This window comes from Cucurbita pepo, chromosome LG14, assembly GCF_002806865.2.
Source record: "Cucurbita pepo subsp. pepo cultivar mu-cu-16 chromosome LG14, ASM280686v2, whole genome shotgun sequence".
Lineage (NCBI taxonomy): Eukaryota > Viridiplantae > Streptophyta > Magnoliopsida > Cucurbitales > Cucurbitaceae > Cucurbita > Cucurbita pepo.
This window is the reverse complement of record NC_036651.1, coordinates 2,566,789-2,586,324: the sequence shown is the minus strand read 5'-3', so window position 1 is coordinate 2,586,324 and position 19,536 is coordinate 2,566,789. Positions and strand designations below refer to the sequence as shown.

The 19,536-nt window shown below is 35.4% G+C and overlaps 3 protein-coding genes and 1 long non-coding RNA gene across 10 annotated transcripts; 3 read left to right on the top strand and 1 right to left on the bottom strand.

Annotated features, from left to right (window-relative positions):
* Window positions 1–1,123: 1,123 nt before the first annotated feature.
* LOC111809780 lies at window positions 1,124–17,954 on the bottom strand. 6 transcript variants are annotated; one of them, XR_002817305.1, is made up of 9 exons: window positions 17,769–17,952; window positions 15,223–15,381; window positions 13,356–13,425; window positions 13,166–13,228; window positions 12,887–12,978; window positions 12,222–12,574; window positions 11,672–11,826; window positions 1,873–1,942; window positions 1,124–1,526 (listed from the first exon to the last, which is right to left on the bottom strand). It is a non-coding gene; the product is annotated as an uncharacterized LOC111809780 (long non-coding RNA). The 6 variants fall into 6 exon arrangements; XR_002817307.1 differs by lacking the exon at window positions 13,166–13,228 and adding an exon at window positions 7,804–7,873; XR_002817304.1 differs by having other exon boundaries at window positions 12,887–13,228; window positions 17,769–17,954.
* Window positions 1,278–6,664, top strand: LOC111809773 (gamma aminobutyrate transaminase 2-like). The gene is made up of 19 exons (XM_023696198.1): window positions 1,278–1,370; window positions 1,471–1,547; window positions 1,658–1,742; window positions 1,837–1,909; window positions 2,691–2,788; window positions 2,859–2,951; window positions 3,084–3,157; window positions 3,238–3,276; window positions 3,355–3,443; window positions 3,531–3,607; window positions 3,683–3,757; window positions 3,917–3,964; window positions 4,064–4,147; window positions 4,243–4,330; window positions 4,426–4,504; window positions 4,704–4,794; window positions 4,876–4,954; window positions 5,150–5,265; window positions 5,362–6,664. Exons 1-19 carry the CDS (start codon window positions 1,290–1,292, stop codon window positions 5,431–5,433), a joined length of 1,518 nt encoding a protein of 505 aa, XP_023551966.1. The 5' UTR covers window positions 1,278–1,289; the 3' UTR covers window positions 5,434–6,664.
* Window positions 6,981–11,405, top strand: LOC111809776 (gamma aminobutyrate transaminase 1, mitochondrial-like). The gene is made up of 19 exons (XM_023696201.1): window positions 6,981–7,335; window positions 7,420–7,505; window positions 7,592–7,676; window positions 7,768–7,840; window positions 7,933–8,030; window positions 8,121–8,213; window positions 8,406–8,479; window positions 8,574–8,612; window positions 8,689–8,777; window positions 8,861–8,937; window positions 9,018–9,092; window positions 9,423–9,470; window positions 9,581–9,664; window positions 9,760–9,847; window positions 9,943–10,021; window positions 10,321–10,411; window positions 10,493–10,571; window positions 10,847–10,962; window positions 11,047–11,405. Exons 1-19 carry the CDS (start codon window positions 7,291–7,293, stop codon window positions 11,116–11,118), a joined length of 1,491 nt encoding a protein of 496 aa, XP_023551969.1. The 5' UTR covers window positions 6,981–7,290; the 3' UTR covers window positions 11,119–11,405.
* Window positions 12,328–17,494, top strand: LOC111809772 (gamma aminobutyrate transaminase 1, mitochondrial-like). 2 transcript variants are annotated; one of them, XM_023696197.1, is made up of 19 exons: window positions 12,328–12,422; window positions 12,879–13,000; window positions 13,140–13,224; window positions 13,320–13,392; window positions 13,486–13,583; window positions 13,678–13,770; window positions 13,961–14,034; window positions 14,131–14,169; window positions 14,246–14,334; window positions 14,418–14,494; window positions 14,579–14,653; window positions 15,598–15,645; window positions 15,741–15,824; window positions 15,920–16,007; window positions 16,101–16,179; window positions 16,484–16,574; window positions 16,654–16,732; window positions 16,939–17,054; window positions 17,139–17,494. In XM_023696197.1, exons 1-19 carry the CDS (start codon window positions 12,381–12,383, stop codon window positions 17,208–17,210), a joined length of 1,524 nt encoding a protein of 507 aa, XP_023551965.1. In that variant the 5' UTR covers window positions 12,328–12,380; the 3' UTR covers window positions 17,211–17,494. The 2 variants fall into 2 exon arrangements, with proteins under 2 accessions (XP_023551965.1, XP_023551964.1); XM_023696196.1 differs by having other exon boundaries at window positions 13,320–13,583.
* Window positions 17,955–19,536: the final 1,582 nt, after the last annotated feature.

The following is a 19,536-nucleotide window of genomic DNA, read 5'->3' as shown; positions in this document are numbered from 1 at the left end:
AAAGTATTATCTTTTGGGGAGGTTTCCACACTCTTATAGATGGTGTTTCGTTCTCCTCCCCAACCGACATGAGATCAAACAACAATGATGATAAAACAGACTAATAAAACACCTAAATAAAAACCCTTAGAATCCTAAGGACAAACCGCGAGAACCGAAGAATCCAATTAGGGCTAAAGAAAAAGAACATAGGGTCTCCAGATCAGACTCTAATTTCTCAAATTTCATGTCTTTTTTATAAACTCAGTCATGTATTTTTACTTCATCATCAGTTAGTCGTCATTGTAAATTGTGTCTTCAATATCCTTTATGTCATTTTTTACTTCGAGCCCGAGTCTCTCAAATGAGGGTCTAAGCCAACTAGAGTCACAAATGAAGAAAAGTAAACACTCGTTTAAAGATGAAAAAACTTCATCTAAGGTCCTGTGAAGCTCGTGATCTTATGTAGTCCATGGATAGCACGATAATCGAAGAGTACGTGACACGTGGGACATATTCGTTAAGAGTATCAAAAGTAGTTAAAAGAAAAAAAAATTTTACCTACCCATATTGCCCTTTACTTTTTACCATAATACCAATATTGTCCTCCTTAACTAACATAAACTTAATTAATTGTAGGAGTTGCAAAAACATAATGAGAAGGGTTTTCTTTAACAACATCTCTAAGTAAATGACTTTGGATAACGATAAACGAGTAATCCCAATCAATTACTAATAATTAATTTTTAATTAACTAATAATTACTATCATAATTAATTAATTAATTAGCACGACAATAATACATCACGTGACAGCTTTATTGGACACGTGTCTTAAATGGAAATTATATATTATTAGGCTAAGCTTTCTATGTGACTAAAAATATATATTAATTAAATTTGTTTTTTAATGCGTCAAAAGGAACAATATCGGACGGTGGAGAAAAGAGATGCCGATATTTTGAGATCCATCACGTTCAAAGATCAATCAGTTTATTTAAATAATATATAATATATAATAAAAAATATAAAATGTTGTAATTGGAAAATTTTATTTTAAGATGTCAAATTAAATTTAAATAAATTATTTAAATTTAAAAGATTTAAAAATTAAATATTAAAAATCTTATATTGTGTCAGTCATGTGAGTGCCAATTAATTTATTAATGCAACAATAAATAATAAATACAAACATTTTTAATGAGTTCAAGATATTATAAAGAATTGGAGAAAAAGGAAGGATGAACAGCAAGCTAATTCAGTTCCAAATTTGTGGTTAAATATCACAGCTCTTATGTTCTGAGTGTGTGTATGCAGCCATTTGAAGCTTTGAGAACACATCCTACAATGGCTATCATCAATCACCTTCTTCGTTCCGCTCTACGGTCTCGGGTAACAAAATCAAACAAACGCCCGATTCATCGTCTTCTTCTTCATGTTCTTATTGTCCCTTGTTCTTATCATTTGATATGAATCTGTTTCTTGGTTATAGTCGGTTGCATCTTCAAGACGAGCTTCGGAATATGTCGTCCCGACTCGCTTCCTGTCCTGCTTATATGGAACACAGGCGTCAGTGCAAACAGAGGATTCAGAATACATTGGATTAAACTTCAACTGTTTATTCCTTCTCTACACTCACTCTTCTATATGGTTTGAGCATAAACATGTTTCAATTACAGGTTTAAGGGGCATGATATAATTACACCTTTTACTACAAGATGGCAGTGCACAAATGAAAATCCACTAGTTATAGAAAGATCAGAGGTAACCTTCATGTGTGCTGCTAAACAAATGGATAATAAGACAGAAGATATTGTTTTTTCATTCTACTTTGAATTTGGATTCCATGGTGATACAGGGTTCATATGTGTATGACACTAATGGAAGGAAGTACCTTGATTCTCTGGCTGGTCTATGGTGCACATCCTTAGGTACCACAATCTGCATCAACACGAACTTTTGTTCTGCATATATTAAAGTGTAGTTAAGTTGGTTGTGATGTCCCACATTAGTTGGGGAGGAGAACAAACCACTATTTATAAGGGTGTGGAAACCTTCCCCTAGAGCGTTTTAAATCCTTGAGGGGAAGGCCGAAAGGGAAAGCCCAAGAGGACAATATCTGCTAGCGGTGGATCTGGGTCGTTACAAATGGTATCAGAGCCAGACATCGGACGATGTGACAGCCTCTCGCTGCTCCCCGAAGGGGGGTAGACACGAGGCGGTGTGCTAGTAAGGACGCTGAGCCCCAAAGGGGAGTGGATTTGGGGGCGGCCCACATCGATTGGAGGAAGGAAAGAGTGCCAACGAGGACGCTGGGCCCTGAAGGGGGTGGATTATNCTCTTCCATTTTTCTCCTTTTATATTTAGTCTATTTTAATTTTGCATTCCATGTCTTCAATGTGCTGAAGGGATTAAGGGAACTAAAACCAAAAGCTTGGAGGACAACAATATTTTTGATGCCACCATGATCTTTTTTTTGCTTTATGTTGNTGCCAACGAGGACGCTGGGCCCTGAAGGGGGTGGATTATGATGTCCACATTGGTTGGGGAGGAGAACAAACCACCATTTACAAGGGTGTGGAAACCTTCACCTAGCAGACGCATTTTAAAGCCTTAAAGGGAAGCCCGAAAGGGAAAGCCCAAAGAGGACAATATCTGCTAGCGGTGGATCTGGGTCGTTACATTAGTAAAATACAATGTTGGAATTTGTAGGGGGAAATGAACCACGACTTGTAGCAGCTGCAACAAAACAACTAAATACCTTACCGTTTTACCACTCCTTTTGGAATCATACTAACATGCCTTCATTGGTATGCTATTCAACCTTAAACTTATTTTGGTTTCTTTTAGATAAAAGAACTCACTTTTCATACATGGCAGGAGCTGGCAAAGGAACTGCTTGAAATGTTCACAGCTAGAAAAATGGGGAAAGTCTTTTATACAAACAGCGGTTCAGAAGCCAATGATACTCAGGTTTTTTCTACTCCCAAGAGAATAAGCAGAGGAAATAAAGAGAAAAAACTGACAAACTAAAGTGACTAAAACATCAAGGTTTATAACAAATGCAACCAATAAATTCATTTTGTGCTTAAAAACATGTAATAGGTCAAGCTGGTATGGTACTATAACAATGCACTTGGAAGACCAAAAAAGAAAAAGTTCATTGCTCGCTCACTGGCGTAAGTTCAAATATCTATATCATTTCCTTTGTTGTTCTGTTCTATTAATTTTCTTTTCCTTACACTCTTCTATCCAACAGCTACCATGGTTCAACATTAATAGCAGCCAGTCTTACTGGGTAAGTTAAATGAAATAAAAAGATACCACGGGTGTCCTGTTAAAAGAAATCGTTACTCGAATATATATTTTTCCACAGCCTAACAGGTATGCACCAGCAGTTCGACATTCCAGCTACATTCGCCCTGCACACGGATTGTCCACATTACTGGCGTTACCATCTTCCAGGTTCTGATTTATGCTTCCATATACAGTTGGTTCAATTTCTTTGATTCTTTTTTTCCAGCCATTAACTTAAGAACATTCTTGTGTCAGGTGAAACGGAGGAAGAGTTCTCAACCAGATTAGCCAAAAACTTGGAGGACCTTATACTTAAGGAGGGGCCAGAGACGGTAAACTTGAATACTCCTTTGAATTAGAATATGACATGATACCATAATTGACCCTTGTCTAATTTTCCACTTCAGATTGCTGCATTCATCGCTGAACCTGTCATGGGGGCTGGTGGTGCGATCCTTCCACCTACAACTTATTTTGAGAAGGTAAGCTCTTCCATTTTTCTCCTTTTATATTTAGTCTATTTTAATTTTGCATTCCATGTCTTCAATGTGCTGAAGGGATTAAGGGAACTAAAACCAAAAGCTTGGAGGACAACAATATTTTTGATGCCACCATGATCTTTTTTTTGCTTTATGTTGCAGATCCAAGCTGTGCTCAAGAAGTATGATATACTTTTTATTGCAGATGAGGTACTTTGCTAATTGCAATTTCTATCTTCATTATTTCGCCTTACTTACAAGAATGATTTTAATATAATCAGGAGTTGTCTTCAATTTTAATTTCTATAGGTAATCTGTGCCTTTGGAAGACTAGGGGCAATGTTTGGATGCGATAAGTACAATATTAAACCAGACCTTGTATCTCTTGCAAAGGTGAAGTTCGAACACATTCAAATTTAATAAATATCTTGCTTAGTTTAGGCTTTTCATTGTTTTAATTGAGCTTGTTAGTGTACTGCACTCCGTAGGCACTTTCCTCGGCATATATGCCTATTGGAGCTGTTCTTGTGAGCCCTGAAATCTCTGATGTCATTCAATCTCAAAGCGACAAGCTAGGTATAAGGCTTATACAGTAAACTAGTTCATGACTGTTTATAATCTTCAAGTCCAGTACCTTACCTATTCTTTTTGTTAAATAATATTGCCTACAGGTTCCTTTTCTCATGGATTTACTTATTCCGGACACCCAACCGCATGTGCTGTTGCACTTGAAACACTCAAGATCTACAAGTACGTTCCTACACCTGTGCTTATGGATCACTACTTTTTGGTATGACAAAGAAACCTCATAAGTGGACAAACATTTGAAATATCCATCATTTTTCAGTACAAGAAAACTGTAACTTTGTCAAGGTCTAATTGTCATAGAGAATGCAATACATATGTTTACTTACCATATTATTGGTGAGTTCATTTCATTTCATTGCAGGGAAAGGAATATTGTGGAGCAAGTAAATCACATCTCCCCGAGGTTTCAAGATGGCATAAAAGCTTTCTCTGATAGCCCTATCATTGGAGAGGTAAAGAGAGTTGCTCAAGTAATTAAGTTTGACTTGTGAATCTAAGGCATCTTCAGTTCTTCAGCAACTATGATTTTGCAGATAAGGGGGACTGGCTTGGTGTCAGGCACAGATTTTGTAGACAATAAATCACCAAATGATCCATTCCCTCCAGAATGGGGTATGATTTATGTAATTACCATTGTTAGTGGTGCATCTTAATGGCTTATATCTTGAAAAGGGTCTCAGAGCCAAGTTTGAATATCTTATTCTATATCAACCTAACCCCAAAATCACAAATCCAGTAATAAGGTAGATCTTGATCTGCCAGGGACATGCTTATGCTTACAGCTTGTTATGTGCCTGATATAAACAGGAGTTGGTGCATATTTTGGATCTGAATGTCGGAAAAATGGTTTGATAGTACGTCCTGCAGGGAATAATATAACAATGGCTCCACCATTTATCATCTCTCCTCAAGAAGTTGATGAGGTATCCCTGAAAGCTACTAAGATTTTGATTGAGTTCCAATTCTACATCTTTGATCGAATTTGATCCAATGGGGTTTTTTTTTTTTTTTTTTTTCAGATAATCAGCATTTATGGAAAGGCACTGAAGGCTACTGAAGAGAGAGTGAAGGAATTGAAGGCTCAGAGGTAGCTGCAAATGGTAACAAGAAACGGCCTGAAGGAACCGGATCCTGTCTCCTATCTACTATAAAGGAACAAATAAATCCTTCCCCGTGATGGCCAAATGCTTCCTTAATAAGCTTTTGTCTAATTAAAAGGGTATGTTTGTGAGATATAAAAAAGCCTTGGATGTTGAATAAAAGCAGCCTGATATTTTGATCCATTCGCTTCACATTCCCCCAATTTAAAAGCCATGAATTGGATTTATAATTCTAGGTCTAAAAGAATCAAACATATACCAAAACTAATAGAGATTGAAAGCATTAGCGTACCATTTTCGTTGCCCACATAACATAGCAACAGTTTGTGGCTCGAGTGAGGACGGATGAGTTTAAGAGCTGTTCGGAGGTTGATTAAGGAAGAAGGGGTCGTGGCAGAAGGAACTCAATCTCCATAATTTGGAGACTAGGGTTTGATAAGTCGAGATGTCTACGATAATAATAACAATGATACCTAAGATGGTAAGTACAATGATATCTATGATAATAATAACAATAATGTCTATGCTGATAAGTACAATGATGTCTTTGATGATGATGGTGGTGAAAGGGACTAGTAGAACACCTAAGCAAGAACTTTTAGATCCCTAGAGGCGAATCACGAGAACCGACAACCCAATTAGAGATAAAGAAAGAGAACTTATGGTTACCGCGTCATGACCCTAAGTTGAATTTAGATGAGTTAAGTAGACCTACCGAATAACCTAAGAAGATCTTAGGAACTAACTCCTAATATGAATAAGACACAGAAAGAACGAACGAACCAATGACACATAACTTAAGATGGAATTGAGAACTACAAGTAAGCTAATTACTAAGTATTTTTATATTCATTTATACTACTTTAATTCTTTTCAAATGACGCTTACATAGAAGCAGTCGAGGCAATGATGTGCATGAGTTGCTGAGAAATGCATGTATGTCTTAAAAAAGTATAGTGGGAATTTAGTAATGTAGTGATACTGAATATCAGCTTGTAATAAACAATGACATTGACTAAAAAAATTTAATGTGCCATAAACAAACTTTTCAACGGCTTAAAAAAGTCAAAATTTTAGAGATGCCTGAAAAGTCAAAATCTTGGGATGCCAGATTTCATTTTGATACATTTCTTTAAATAAAAAAACAATAAAATACAAATTGTTCCATATAATGAAACCTTGCATTTAATAAAAATTACTCCATTTCCCTTTTTTAGAAAAATAAAAAAAAAATTGATTTCTTAGAAAAAATATATATTAAAGAGTTTTTTCTTTTTTAATTGTTCCTTTTACACTTGTTTTAAAATTAATAAACCCAAATAAAAATTAGTTCCTTAGATTTTAATAAACATTTTTAGAAGATTTTTCTTCCGTTCTTTTTTTATTATTATTAGGAATAAATCAACCAAAAATGGTTTTTTTTTTTTTTTTAAATCGTTTCTTTAAAATAAAAGGGTAATTATAATTTTTTCTTAAAAGCGTTTTATTTCCTAACGTAATAAAATTGAAACATATATATATATATATATACTATATTGTTAGCCATAACTCTTAAAGACTACACATGTGAGTGCAAACTAATTTATACTAAAGTATTCATTAACGAATAATTATGCATTAATGCAACAATAAATAATAAATATAAATCTGTATTAAGTAATTAATAAAGGTAAGTGGGGTAAGTGTAGTGGTGAATTTAAAAAAACGTGGACTAAGGGTTGGAGTTGTTATCCTTAAAAACTAGTCTCTATCTCAGTAGCTCCAAATATTATAAAGACCTGGAGAAAGGAGAGGGTGTGTGTAACCATTTGAAGTCTGAGAACACATTCTTGAGGAGACCATTCCATAATGGCCATCATCAATCACCTTCTTCGTTCCACTCTCAGGTCTCAGGTAACAAAATCAAATGCCTAATTCATCATCTTCATATTACGTATCGTTTATCATTTGATATGATCCTACTTCTTGGTTATATAGTCTGTCGCACATGAATATGTCATCCTAGCTCCCTTCCTGTCCCGTTTACAAAGTACACAGGCTTCACCACAAAGAGAGGATTCAGGGTACATTGGGTTAAACTTAAACTAATTATGTATTCCTTCTCTGCACTCTTCTACATGGTTTAAGCATAAATATGGTTTCATCACAGGTTTAAGGGGCATGATATGCTTGCACCTTTCACTACAGGATGGCAGTGCACAAATGAAAATCCACTAGTAATAGAAAGATCAGAGGTAATGTTCGTGTGTGTTAAACGAATGGATAATAAGACAGAAGATATTGTTTTTTCATTCTACTTTGAATTTGGATTCCATGGTGATACAGGGTTCATATGTATATGACACTAATGGAAGGAAGTACCTTGATTCTCTTGCTGGTCTATGGTGCACATCCTTAGGTACCAGAATCTGCATGAACACGAACTCTTGTTCTGTATATATTATAAGTTTAGTTTCAGTAGGTTAGTAAAGACAATGTTGGAATTTGTAGGGGGAAATGAACCACGACTTGTGGCAGCTGCAACAAAACAACTAAATACCTTGCCGTTTTACCACTCCTATTGGAATCATACTACCAAGCCTTCATTGGTATGCTATTTAACCAATACTTTGCTTTCTTTTAGATAAAAAGAAAGCACTTTTCTTTACTTACACCCTCTTCTTGTTCATATATGGCAGGATCTGGCAAAGGAACTACTTGAAATGTTTACAGCTAGAAAAATGGGAAAAGTCTTTTTCACGAACAGTGGTTCAGAAGCCAATGACACTCAGGTTCTTTCTATTCCAAACTCAAGCATCCAATTTCGATTCCCAATGGAATAAATATAGCAAATAAACAAAGAGAAAACCATTAAACTAACGTGACTAAAACATCAAGGTTTATTAGCTGTGAAAGCCTTCCTTTATAAGCTCTGCAACAAATGCAACCAATTAATTCATTTTGTGGTAAAAAACATGTAATAGGTCAAGCTGGTATGGTACTATAACAATGCACTTGGAAGACCAAAAAAGAAAAAGTTCATTGCTTGCTCAAAGGCGTAAGCTCAAATCGCTCGACTAATGTTTGATTAGTATCACTTCCTTTGTTTTGTTCAATTAATTTTCTTTTCCTTACACCCTTCTATCCAACAGCTTCCATGGTTCAACATTAATAGCAGCCAGTCTTACTGGGTAAGTTAAATGAAATAAAAATATACCTCATGCCTCATGTTAAAAGAAATAGTTACTCGAATATATTTTTCCACAGTCTTACAGATTTGCATCATAAGTTTGACATTCCAGCTCCATCTGTTCTGCACACTGATTGTCCACATTTCTGGCGTTACCATCTTCCAGGTTCTGATTATGCTTGGGTATACAGGTTGTTCAATTTATTTGATTCTTTTCCAGCCATTAATTTGAGAACATCCATATCTCAGGTGAAACAGAGGAAGAGTTCTCAACCAGATTAGCCAAAAACTTAGAGGATCTTATACTCAAGGAGGGACCAGAGACGGTAAACTTGGATACTCTTTTGATTTAGATAATGCCATGATACCATAATTGACCCTTCTCCCGTCTGGTTTTCCACTTCAGATTGCTGCGTTCATCGCTGAACCTGTCATGGGCGCTGGTGGTGCTATTCTTCCACCTACAACTTATTTTGAGAGGGTAAGTTCTTTGAATCATGAAATGCTTAAAGTAAAAGTATGGGGCAGTAGGCCTTTCCTTGTTTGGCTGATATCATATAAGACTACAATATTTTTGGATGCTCCTGGGTGTGAGGAATAAATGATTGAAAAATGAATACAGATAAATCAAGGAACCCAGTTTCACCGTAGATCTTAGGTTTCTTTGTTGTTTTTGGAACAAACTAATCCAACTGTTTGTCACGGACATTCCATCTTTGATTTGTCCCCAACTCCTCCAATATTGGCTAATGTTCAAGGCCTTAGATTTTCCTATTGATGGCGCTATGATTATTTCTCATTTATGTTGCAGATCCAAGCTGTACTCAAGAAGTATGATATACTTTTTATTGCTGATGAGGTACTTTGCTAATTGCAATTTATGTCTTCACCATTTGGCCTTGCTTACAAGAATGATTTTAATATAAATCAGGAGTTGTGTTCAATTCTTTTTTTTTTTTTTTCCTACAGGTAATGTGTGCCTTTGGAAGACTAGGGGCAATGTTTGGATGCGATAAATACAATATTAAACCAGACCTTGTATCTCTTGCAAAGGTGAAGTTCAAACAGATTCAACATTAACAAATATCTTGCTTAGTTTAGGCTTTCCATTGTTTTAATTGAGCCTGTTAGTGTACTGCACTCTGTAGGCACTTTCCTCGGCATACATTCCCATAGGAGCTGTTCTCGTGAGCCCTGAAATCTCTGATGTCATTCACTCTCAAAGTGACAAGCTAGGTATATTACTTATACAATAATCTAGTTAATCACTGTTAATAATCTTCAAGTACAGTACCTTACCTATTCTTTTTGTTCAATAATATTGCTTCCAGGTTCCTTTTCTCATGGATTTACTTATTCTGGACACCCCACAGCATGTGCTGTTGCACTTGAAACTCTCAAGATCTACAAGTACGTTCCTACACCTGTGCTTTTGGATTTCTACTCTTAGCCATTCAGAATGACAAAAAAAAAAAACCTTAAAATGGACAAACACTTCAAACATCCATCATTTTTTGGTACAAGAAAACTGCAAGTTTGTCAAAGTGGATGGCATACTTTCATTTGATTCAATCAGTGTCCTTGTTTGAGGATGATTTGAAGTATAAAGAGAACATAGAAACTCAATCAGTGTCCTTGTTTGAGGATGTAGAATGCAATACATATGTTTACTTACCACAATATTGGTAAGTTCATTTCATTTCATGTAGGGAAAGGAATATTGTGGAGCAAGTAAAACGCATCTCCCCAAGGTTTCAAGTTGGCATAAAAGCTTTCTCTGATAGCCCTATCGTTGGAGAGGTAAAGAGAGTTGCTCAAGTAATTAAGTTTAACTTGTGAATCTGAGGCATAATCAGTTCTTCAGCAACTATGGTTTTGCAGATAAGGGGGACTGGCTTGGTGTCAGGAACAGATTTTGTAGACAATAAATCACCAAATGATCCATTCCCTCCTGAATGGGGTATGTTTTATGTAATTACCATAGTTAGTGATAGCATCTTAATGGCTTATATCTTGAAAACATCTTGGCTTTGAATGTCTTGAAAACAAAAAGCATCTGTTAATTTGGATCAAATAATCCTAGTCTGAAAAAAGGAATGAACAGTAGTAGCCTGTAAATCTTGATAATTTTACATCATCTTAACCCAAAAATCACAAATCCAGTAATGAGGTAGATCATGATCTGCCAGGGTCATGCTTTTACTTACCCGCTTGTTATGTGCCTGATATAAACAGGAGTTGGTGCATATTTTGTAGCTGAATGTCGGAAAAATGGTTTGATAGTACGTCCTGGAGGGGATACTATAACGATGGCTCCACCATTTATCATCTCCCCTCAAGAAGTTGATGAGGTATCCCTAAAAGCTAATAAGATTACGATTGAATTTCAATTTCACATCTTTTGCTGAAATTTAATCCACTGTTTTTGTTTCCAGTTAATCAGCATTTATGGGAAGGCACTGAAGGCTACCGAAGAGAGAGTGAAGAAATTGAAGGCTCAGAAGTAGCTGCATACGGTTACAACAAACGGCCTGAAGGAACCGGATCCTGTCTACTCTAAAGGAACAAATAAATCCTTCTCCGTGGTGGCCAAATGCTTGATGGTGATGAATAGTTACTCAGCTTTTGTCTAAGATATGAGTGATATGCCTGAAATCTCGTCTAAGATATCAAGCTGTTTCTGAACTTTTAAGTTATAAAAAGCCTTGGATGTTGAATAACATCAGCTTGATATGGATTTCAAAGTAAAATTGCTCATTTCTTGCAATAAAAGTTGTTTCAGTTTTTAGCTTTCCTTTGTGCTCTCGCCTTCCTCGAGAACTTGAAGTCATCTTAAACCCTCCTTTCTCATCCTCTGATCCATCCAAATCTCTAAATGATTTCTTCACATTCCCCCGATTTAAAAGCATGAATTGGATTTATAGTTCTAGGTCTAAAAAGAATCAATCATATACCAAAACAAATATAGATTGAAAGCATTAGCAATCTGTATGGGTGTAAGACGAAAGCTAGGGTTTGAGATGACAGGAAAAGAATGAAGGAAGGAAGAAAGAAAGGTACCTCTCGAAGCCCGGTGATGGCGGCGGCTGCAACATCGCCCAACACTGAAACCCCCATTTGCTGCAATCCATCCCTTTACCCCTTCCTTCCTTGCTCCCTTCTCAAGAAATCGATGCTTCAGTGTTTTCAGACCAGGTTTCTGCGGATTTCCCCTTCTGAAATGGGTTAAGATCTTCACTAAATAACTAACATCTTCTTTTGTTCTTTTAATCAATAATATTTTATTTCCACCCTATCCTATCTCGTCCCGTCCATGTTAAACTGCACAAACCACCCTGAAAAAAAAAACTTTATTTTACTCTATGAAATACTATAATTATTAAAGTTTTTATCTTTAGATTGAATTACAAATTTATCCCTATAATTTTTAAAAATAAATTGATAAAATTCTCATAAATATTCTCCACCATAGAAATGTATCAAATTATAAAACACGATTTTGACTATAAAATCTAAATTAAGAATATAATCAAATTTGGAAGATCAAACCGTTAAAAAAATAATAATAAATAAATAAATAAATTCGAACACATAAATCAGTTAAGGATACGGTTGAAGGGAAAGCTCGATTCTTCCAACTTTGTCGTTAAATTCACTCGTATTATATGAGACGAGGCAGCCCCCCCTCCTCCCTCGTCCTTCTCATCTCTTTCTCTGCGGCCATTTGAGCTCCATTCCTCGCTCGCATTCTTCCGGAGGCCCTCTAACAATGGCCGTCAACCACCTCCTTCGTTGCACTCTCAGGCCTCAGGTAACAAATCAAACGCCCAATTCTTGCTCGATCCAAACTATGTGGAAATCTCAACCACCCATTTTGTTTCCTTGATTTTTCATGGAGCCGCTTGACTTTTCCATCTCTGATAATTAGAAGATCTTCTTCCATTGTTTCAGATTACCGAGCTCCTATCAGAAATCAAGATCAAATGCCTGTTAGAACAATACTTTTGGAAACCAATATAATTATTTTGTTGATTATGAATCCTTGTCAGCTCCCAGATTCTAGGAATTGATACTGTATGAACTGTTGGCAGACATAAATTCTATGAACTTTATAATTTGTTTTTTCTCCTTGTTTAAGCCATGCCAATTAAGAATCTGCTTATTGGTAGTATTTCCTGTCCGATTATGATGCTTCTCTCTTCTTTTGTGGCTTATTAGGCGAGTATGATTATAAAACATACAACTTTTTTTTTCCCCCTCTTTGCAGTTTGGTACCTTAACAAAAGCATTCACTTCTTTTAGAAAAGTATCACGGGAACGTGTCGTCCTCGCTCCTTTCCTGTCCCGCTTACATGGTACAGAGGCATCTGCACAAAAAGAGGATTCGAGGTACAAGGGTTAAACTTTAACTATTTATGCCTTCCATCATTCAAGCATGATTTGTGATAACAATGATTGCACTTTCGTCTACAACAGAACTAAAAGTCAATTGAGTTTCTCATGGATCACAAACATGGTTTAATTACAGGTTCAAGGGGCATGATATGCTTGCACCTTTTACTGCAGGATGGCAGACCACCGATGTTAGTCCACTGATTATAGAAAGATCTGAGGTATCTGTCATGTGTGTTATAAGCATGAACGAGAAGATATGTTCATTCTCTCTTTGGTTCACTCTAATTTGAATTTGAATTCCATGGTGATATAGGGTTCATATGTATATGACATTAATGGAAGGAAGTACCTTGATTCTCTTGCCGGTCTATGGTGCACATCCTTGGGTATCACAATCTGCACTAACACGAACTCTTGTTCTGCATATATTGAAAAGTTTAGTTTCAGTAAGTTGGTAAAGGCAATGCTGGAATTTGTAGGGGGAAATGAACCACGACTTGTGGAAGCTGCAACAAAACAACTAAATGTCTTGCCATTTTACCACTCCTTTTGGAATCGTACTACAAGGCCTTCTTTGGTGCGTTATGTAACCTTTACTTCTTTTGCTCTCTTCTAGATAAAAAGAACTCACTTTTCATTACTTTCACTCTCTTGTTGCTCATGTATGATAGGAGCTGGCAAAGGAACTGCTTGAAATGTTCACAGCTAGAAAAATGGGGAAAGTCTTTTTTACAAACAGTGGTTCAGAAGCTAATGATACTCAGGTTCTTTCTACTCCAGACAAGAACTTTATATTATGGCTGAAACAATATCGATATGAGAATTTCTTCATATATATAACTTCGAAAACAGAGTAATATATTGAGGGGGGCTCAAATTACAAAATCTTTGCAGCAAAGGCAACCAATTAATTCATTTTGAGCACCATTTAATGTGCTTAATTACATGTAATAGGTCAAACTGGTATGGTACTATAACAATGCACTTGGAAGACCAGATAAGAAGAAGTTCATAGCTCGCTCAAAGGCGTAAGCTCAAATCACTTGGCTAATGTTCATTCGTATAATTTCCTTTGCTGTTCTGTTCAAGTAATTTTCTTTTCATGGCACCCTTCTATCCAACAGATATCATGGTTCAACATTAATATCAGCCAGTCTTACTGGGTAAGTTAAATGAAAAGAAAATATACCTCATGTCTCTTGTTAAAAGAAATAGTTACTCGAATATATTTTTTCACAGCCTTCCAGCAATGCACCAGAAGTTTGACATTCCTGCTCCATTCGTTCTGCACACTGATTGTCCACATTACTGGCGTTACCATCTTCCAGGTTCTGATCTATGCTTCAATATACAGTAGTTCAATTTCTTTGATTTTTTTTCAGCCATTAACTTGAAAACATCCTTGTGTCAGGTGAGACAGAGGAAGAGTTCTCAACCAGATTAGCCAAAAACTTGGAAGACCTTATACTCAAGGAGGGACCAGAGACAGTAAACTTGAATACTCTACTTTGAATTAGAATATGGCATGAAACTATAATTGACCCTTTTCCCGTGTCCGGTTTTCCACTTCAGATTGCTGCGTTCATCGCCGAACCTGTCATGGGTGCTGGTGGTGTGATTCCTCCACCAGCTACTTATTTTGAAAAGGTAAGTTGTTTGTATCATGAAATTTTGAAGTATGCAACAGTAAGACTTTCCTTGTTTAGCTTCCTATTCTTTATTTCTTTTTCTAATTATGCTCTCGTGTTTCATTTTTCTTTTTTACGCTTTTTATATTCAGTTGGCTAGTTGTTTGCTTTAACTTTCCTTCTAGATAAGATGATTACATAATATTGAAGGAGCATAGATGAGATAGTAAAATTACAGATAGCAAAATTAGGATTGTATAAACTAGTACTTTGATTAATAATAATAAAGAAATAAAATACAAAAAAGAACGAAGAAAGAAAAACTTCAACTGCAAGGATATTTAGGGAGAAGTCTAATTATTATTTCTTAAATTAACCTAAACTATGAGGATTGGCTTACTGACGCAATTACATGAATAAATTCCAACCTTACTATCTAATCGTGAATGCTAAGCCAACGGCTGGTTTTTGAAAATTTAGGTTGTTGGTCCATCATGGTTGTTTTCTCCTTCAATATTATGTCATGATCTTGTTGACGAGATTAGGTGAATTATCCAAAAGCTTTGGAGCAAAAAAATGGTTACGCACCAGGTTTCTTTGTTGTTTCCAGAACAGACTCGTCTTTAGGGTACAACTTGAAATGGTGAAACAGATCCAACTATTTACTGTTTGTCACAGATATCCCATATGTTCTCTCCTTCGATGCTAAGCCTTCACATCCGCAGTACAAGTCAATTTCTATAATACCTGCAAGGAAAAGTAAAAGGCATCTAAATATTTAAAAGTCATCAAAGTCTAGCACTAGAGACGGACCAACATATGAACTAACAGTCTACATATGAATCATGATTCAATTTCTTGCCTTTGTTATTAATGTTCTAATTATTGATGCAAATACTTTCTAATAACAAAAATAAGGAGAACATGAAGGGAAGAATGAAGTATGTCTTATTTATGTTGCAGATCCAACCTGTGCTCAAGAAGTATGATATACTTTTCATTGCCGACGAGGTACTTGCTAATTGCAATTTTTTTCTTCACCATTTTGCATTTTTACAATAATAATTGCAATGTAAACCAGGAACTGTCTTCAACATTTTTTATAGGTAATCTGTGCCTTTGGAAGACTAGGGACAATGTTTGGATGCGATAAATACAATATTAAACCGGACCTTGTATCTCTTGCAAAGGTGAAGTTTGAACAGATTCAACTTTAGTAGATATCTTGTTTAGTCTTGGCTTTTCATTGTTTTTATTGAGCCTGATAGTGGACTGGATTCTGTAGGCACTTTCCTCGGGATACATGGCTATTGGAGCTGTTCTCGTGAGCCCTGAAATCTCTGATGTGATTCACTCTCAAAGCAACAAGCTTGGTATATTATTGTACCTAGCTTACCTAGTTAATCACTGTTAATAATCTTCAGTGCAGCTTACCAATAAGTTTTGTTCAATAATAATACTTCCAGGTTCCTTTGCTCATGGATTTACTTATTCTGGACACCCAGTCTCGTGTGCTGTCGCAATTGAAACACTCAAAATATACAAGTATGTTCCCCTACTCCTGTGCTTTCTGAGTTCTATTTCTTTTTTATTGAGAATGACAAAGAAACCTTAAAAGTGGACAAACGTTTCAAAGATCTATAATTTTCTTATACAAGAAAACTGGAAGTTCATCAAGATGGACCTACTTTCTATTTGATTCAATTGGTGTCCTTGTTCGAGGATGAAATAGTGGTTCTAAGTAAAAGAGAATAAATGCACATTTTTATGATACAAACTCACATATAGGATGCAATGCATATATGAAAAATTACCAACTTATTGGTAAGTTCATTTTCTTTTGTTCTAGGGAAAGGAATATAGTGGAGCAAGTAAATAGCATCTCCTCAAGATTTCAAGATGGCCTAAGAGCTTACTCTGATAGCCCTATCGTTGGAGAGGTAAGAGGGTTGCTCACGTAATTAAGTTTGGCTTGCGAATCTGGGGCATCTTCAGTTCTTCAGCACTATTATTTTGCAGATACGGGGGACTGGCTTGATCTTAAGCACAGAGTTTGCAGACAATAAATCACCAAATGATCCGTTCCCTCCTGAATGGGGTATGTTTTATGTAATTCCCATTGTTAGCGATGCCTCTAAATGGGAATTTTGATCAAATTAAATCAAGGCACAGTAGCCTAAATCTTCGATAATTTTTTATCAACTTAATCCTAAAATCACAACCCCATGAACTAGGTCGATCTTCATCTTAATCTGGCAGGGTCATACTTATGCTTACAGCTTGTTATCTGCCTGATATAAACAGGAGTTGGTGCATATTTTGGAACCGAATGTCAGGAAAATGGTATGCTAGTACGTGTTGCAGGGGATACTATAATGATGTCTCCACCATTTATCATCTCCCCTCGAGAAGTAGATGAGGTATCCCTAAAAGCTAACAATAAGACTATGGTTCAATTTAAACACATCTTCTGCTGGAATTTGATCCACTGTTTTTGTTTCCAGTTAATCAGCATTTATGGGGAGGCACTGAAGGCTACTGAAGAGAGAGTGAAGGAATTGAAGGCTCAAAAGTAGCTCCAAATAGTTACAACGAACAGCCTGAAGGTACCAGATCCTGACTACTTTCATGGAACAAAGAAATCCTTCTCCATGATCACCAAATGCTTGATTGGTGGCGAAAAGTTGATCAGCTTGCGTATAAGACATGAGTAATATGTCTGCAATCTTAACACTAGATACCCCCCCAAAGTATGTAGAAAAGCCTTGGATGCTGTGAGAAATGTCACTCAACAGCTAGATTCTTAAGGTAATGTTGAATAAAAAGTTCTTTTAAGTTCTTAGCCTTCCTTCTTGCTCGACTCTCTCGTGATCTTGAAGTCATCTTAAACCCTCCTTTCTCATCCTCCGTTCATCCAAATCTCTGAATGATTTCTTCACATTCCCCCAATTTAAAAGCCATTAATTGGTTCAATAATTATAGGTCTAAAAAGTACCGAACATATGCCAAAACAAATAGAGATTGAAATCAGACACTTAAAGTAAAAGCATAGAAAGCATTAGCAGCCTGTATATGACTGCAAGACGAAAGCTAGGGCTTGAGATGACAGGAAAACAAAGAAGAAAGAATGGTACCTCTCGATGCTCTGATAAGCTTGCGGCGTAGAAGGTGATGGCTGCAGCTGCAACAATTCCCAGCACTGAATCCGCCATTGCTGCAATCTATCCCTTTTCTTCCTCAAGAAATCTGTTATTGGAGATTCGATGCTTGATTTCAGGCGAAGTTTCTTCGAGAAGTGATGAAGATGTTTATTAAATTCACATTTTTTCTTTTACTTTCACCCTATTACTTCTCTAAATTCTTTCAAATTCGAATCACTCTACAACCAAAATCGATCATATAACTTAAATGATTCTAAACATACAATCTAAACTACGTAAAATTGCAAAAAAACTTTATCAAATATCTCAAGCAATAACATTTTTCAAGATTCGAATTGCTCCACGAGCAAGATTCTTCATGTCTAACCTCAATGATTCTTAACATACAATCTAAACGAACATAAATGCTCCTTTTACTGCATTCTCTAGTATCTTCTACAATAACTTACATGAATTTATACAGCTACAAAATAAGACTCTTAACATTCCAACTTGTATATGTTATGACATTAATTAGCCCATAATTTACAACTATAATTAGTCACTATGATCTTAATCAGCAATATTTTATGACTCACTATAATGAATTACCGTGTAAATATAACTTTAAAGTAAATAAAAAATGTTAAAATACATTAATGGATTACAACGATTCTAAATTACAATCCAAATTAAATCACAAATATCATGAGTCCTTTATTACATAAACAAAACTGACATGATTGAGATGTCTGGATAAAGATTAAATCAATAATATTTTATTTTATCTAAAATAAATAAAAAAAATAAAATAAAAATTTATTGACAACCTTGATTGAAAAGAGAACAAAACCAAAAAGGGAAGAGAGACACCAAAACATTTTGTTTGTTTTTGTGCCTTTTAAAAGTTTTGGTAATATGATGAACATCCAAAATAAATAAATAAATAAATAAAATATTTGCCAACAAATTTAAAAATATTTAATAATTATGCCTTCCCCAAGCTTTTGCATTCCTCCATGACCCACTCCTTCACTAGAAGGAAATTTGTTATAATTTAATTTTAATTTAATTTAAATATTTTAGTTTGGATTTTTGTACATTTTTCATGTTTATATTTAAATTCAATTTTTTTTTAAACCATTTTTAATTTCTTTTAAATTAATATCATAATGTTACGATTAATTCTAGAAATTAATGAAAATTTCAATAAAGTTCAAACAACTTGCTTGAAGTATTCATACGAAGTTGACTCTTCCGTCCACTTGGCATCTAGAAAATTTCCACGTGTCAACCTCCACTTGACCACGTCCACCGCATGCCGCCTAACCTATTGGACCAATTTGCCGACGTGGATACCCATTTGTACACACTGGCAGTCAACTGTCAAAGGCTGACTTTTCCCCCTCTTTTAAATACATTATTATTATTCAGCACTGACCCACTACATTTTAGTAATTTTATTTTTTAAACTTTGTTACCGTTACAAATAAATATTAGAAAAATTAAGAGAGCTAACACAATGTACAATAATAAATCTATTTATTTTAAAAAATTTAGGAGTCGAAATAAAATATATGGCTCAAAATATAATAATAATTATTTTGTTTTTTATATTGAATTGTAGAATTTGGCATGCACGTCTCACACGTATTAATCTGATTAATAATTGATGATTTATAGTACAAAGTATCCAAAAATAAACTTTTATTCACAAAAATCTTATAAGAATTATTTGGATTAAGATTGGAGACATATAACT

Excerpts from the sequence above, each read along its gene's own strand:
- LOC111809773 (XM_023696198.1), top strand. The coding sequence starts at position 1,290 with ATGCAGCCATTTGAAGCTTTGAGAACACATCCTACAATGGCTATCATC. Across the intron at positions 2,789-2,858 it reads ATACTAACATGCCTTCATTG|GAGCTGGCAAAGGAACTGCT; the intron begins GTATGCTATTCA and ends CATACATGGCAG. Across the intron at positions 3,608-3,682 it reads TTAAGGAGGGGCCAGAGACG|ATTGCTGCATTCATCGCTGA; the intron begins GTAAACTTGAAT and ends TTTCCACTTCAG.
- LOC111809776 (XM_023696201.1), top strand. The coding sequence starts at position 7,291 with ATGGCCATCATCAATCACCTTCTTCGTTCCACTCTCAGGTCTCAG. Across the intron at positions 7,506-7,591 it reads CCACAAAGAGAGGATTCAGG|GTTTAAGGGGCATGATATGC; the intron begins GTACATTGGGTT and ends GTTTCATCACAG. Across the intron at positions 8,938-9,017 it reads TCAAGGAGGGACCAGAGACG|ATTGCTGCGTTCATCGCTGA; the intron begins GTAAACTTGGAT and ends TTTCCACTTCAG.
- LOC111809772 (XM_023696196.1), top strand. The coding sequence starts at position 12,381 with ATGGCCGTCAACCACCTCCTTCGTTGCACTCTCAGGCCTCAG. Across the intron at positions 13,771-13,960 it reads CAGAAGCTAATGATACTCAG|GTCAAACTGGTATGGTACTA; the intron begins GTTCTTTCTACT and ends TACATGTAATAG. Across the intron at positions 14,335-14,417 it reads CTGGCGTTACCATCTTCCAG|GTGAGACAGAGGAAGAGTTC; the intron begins GTTCTGATCTAT and ends TCCTTGTGTCAG.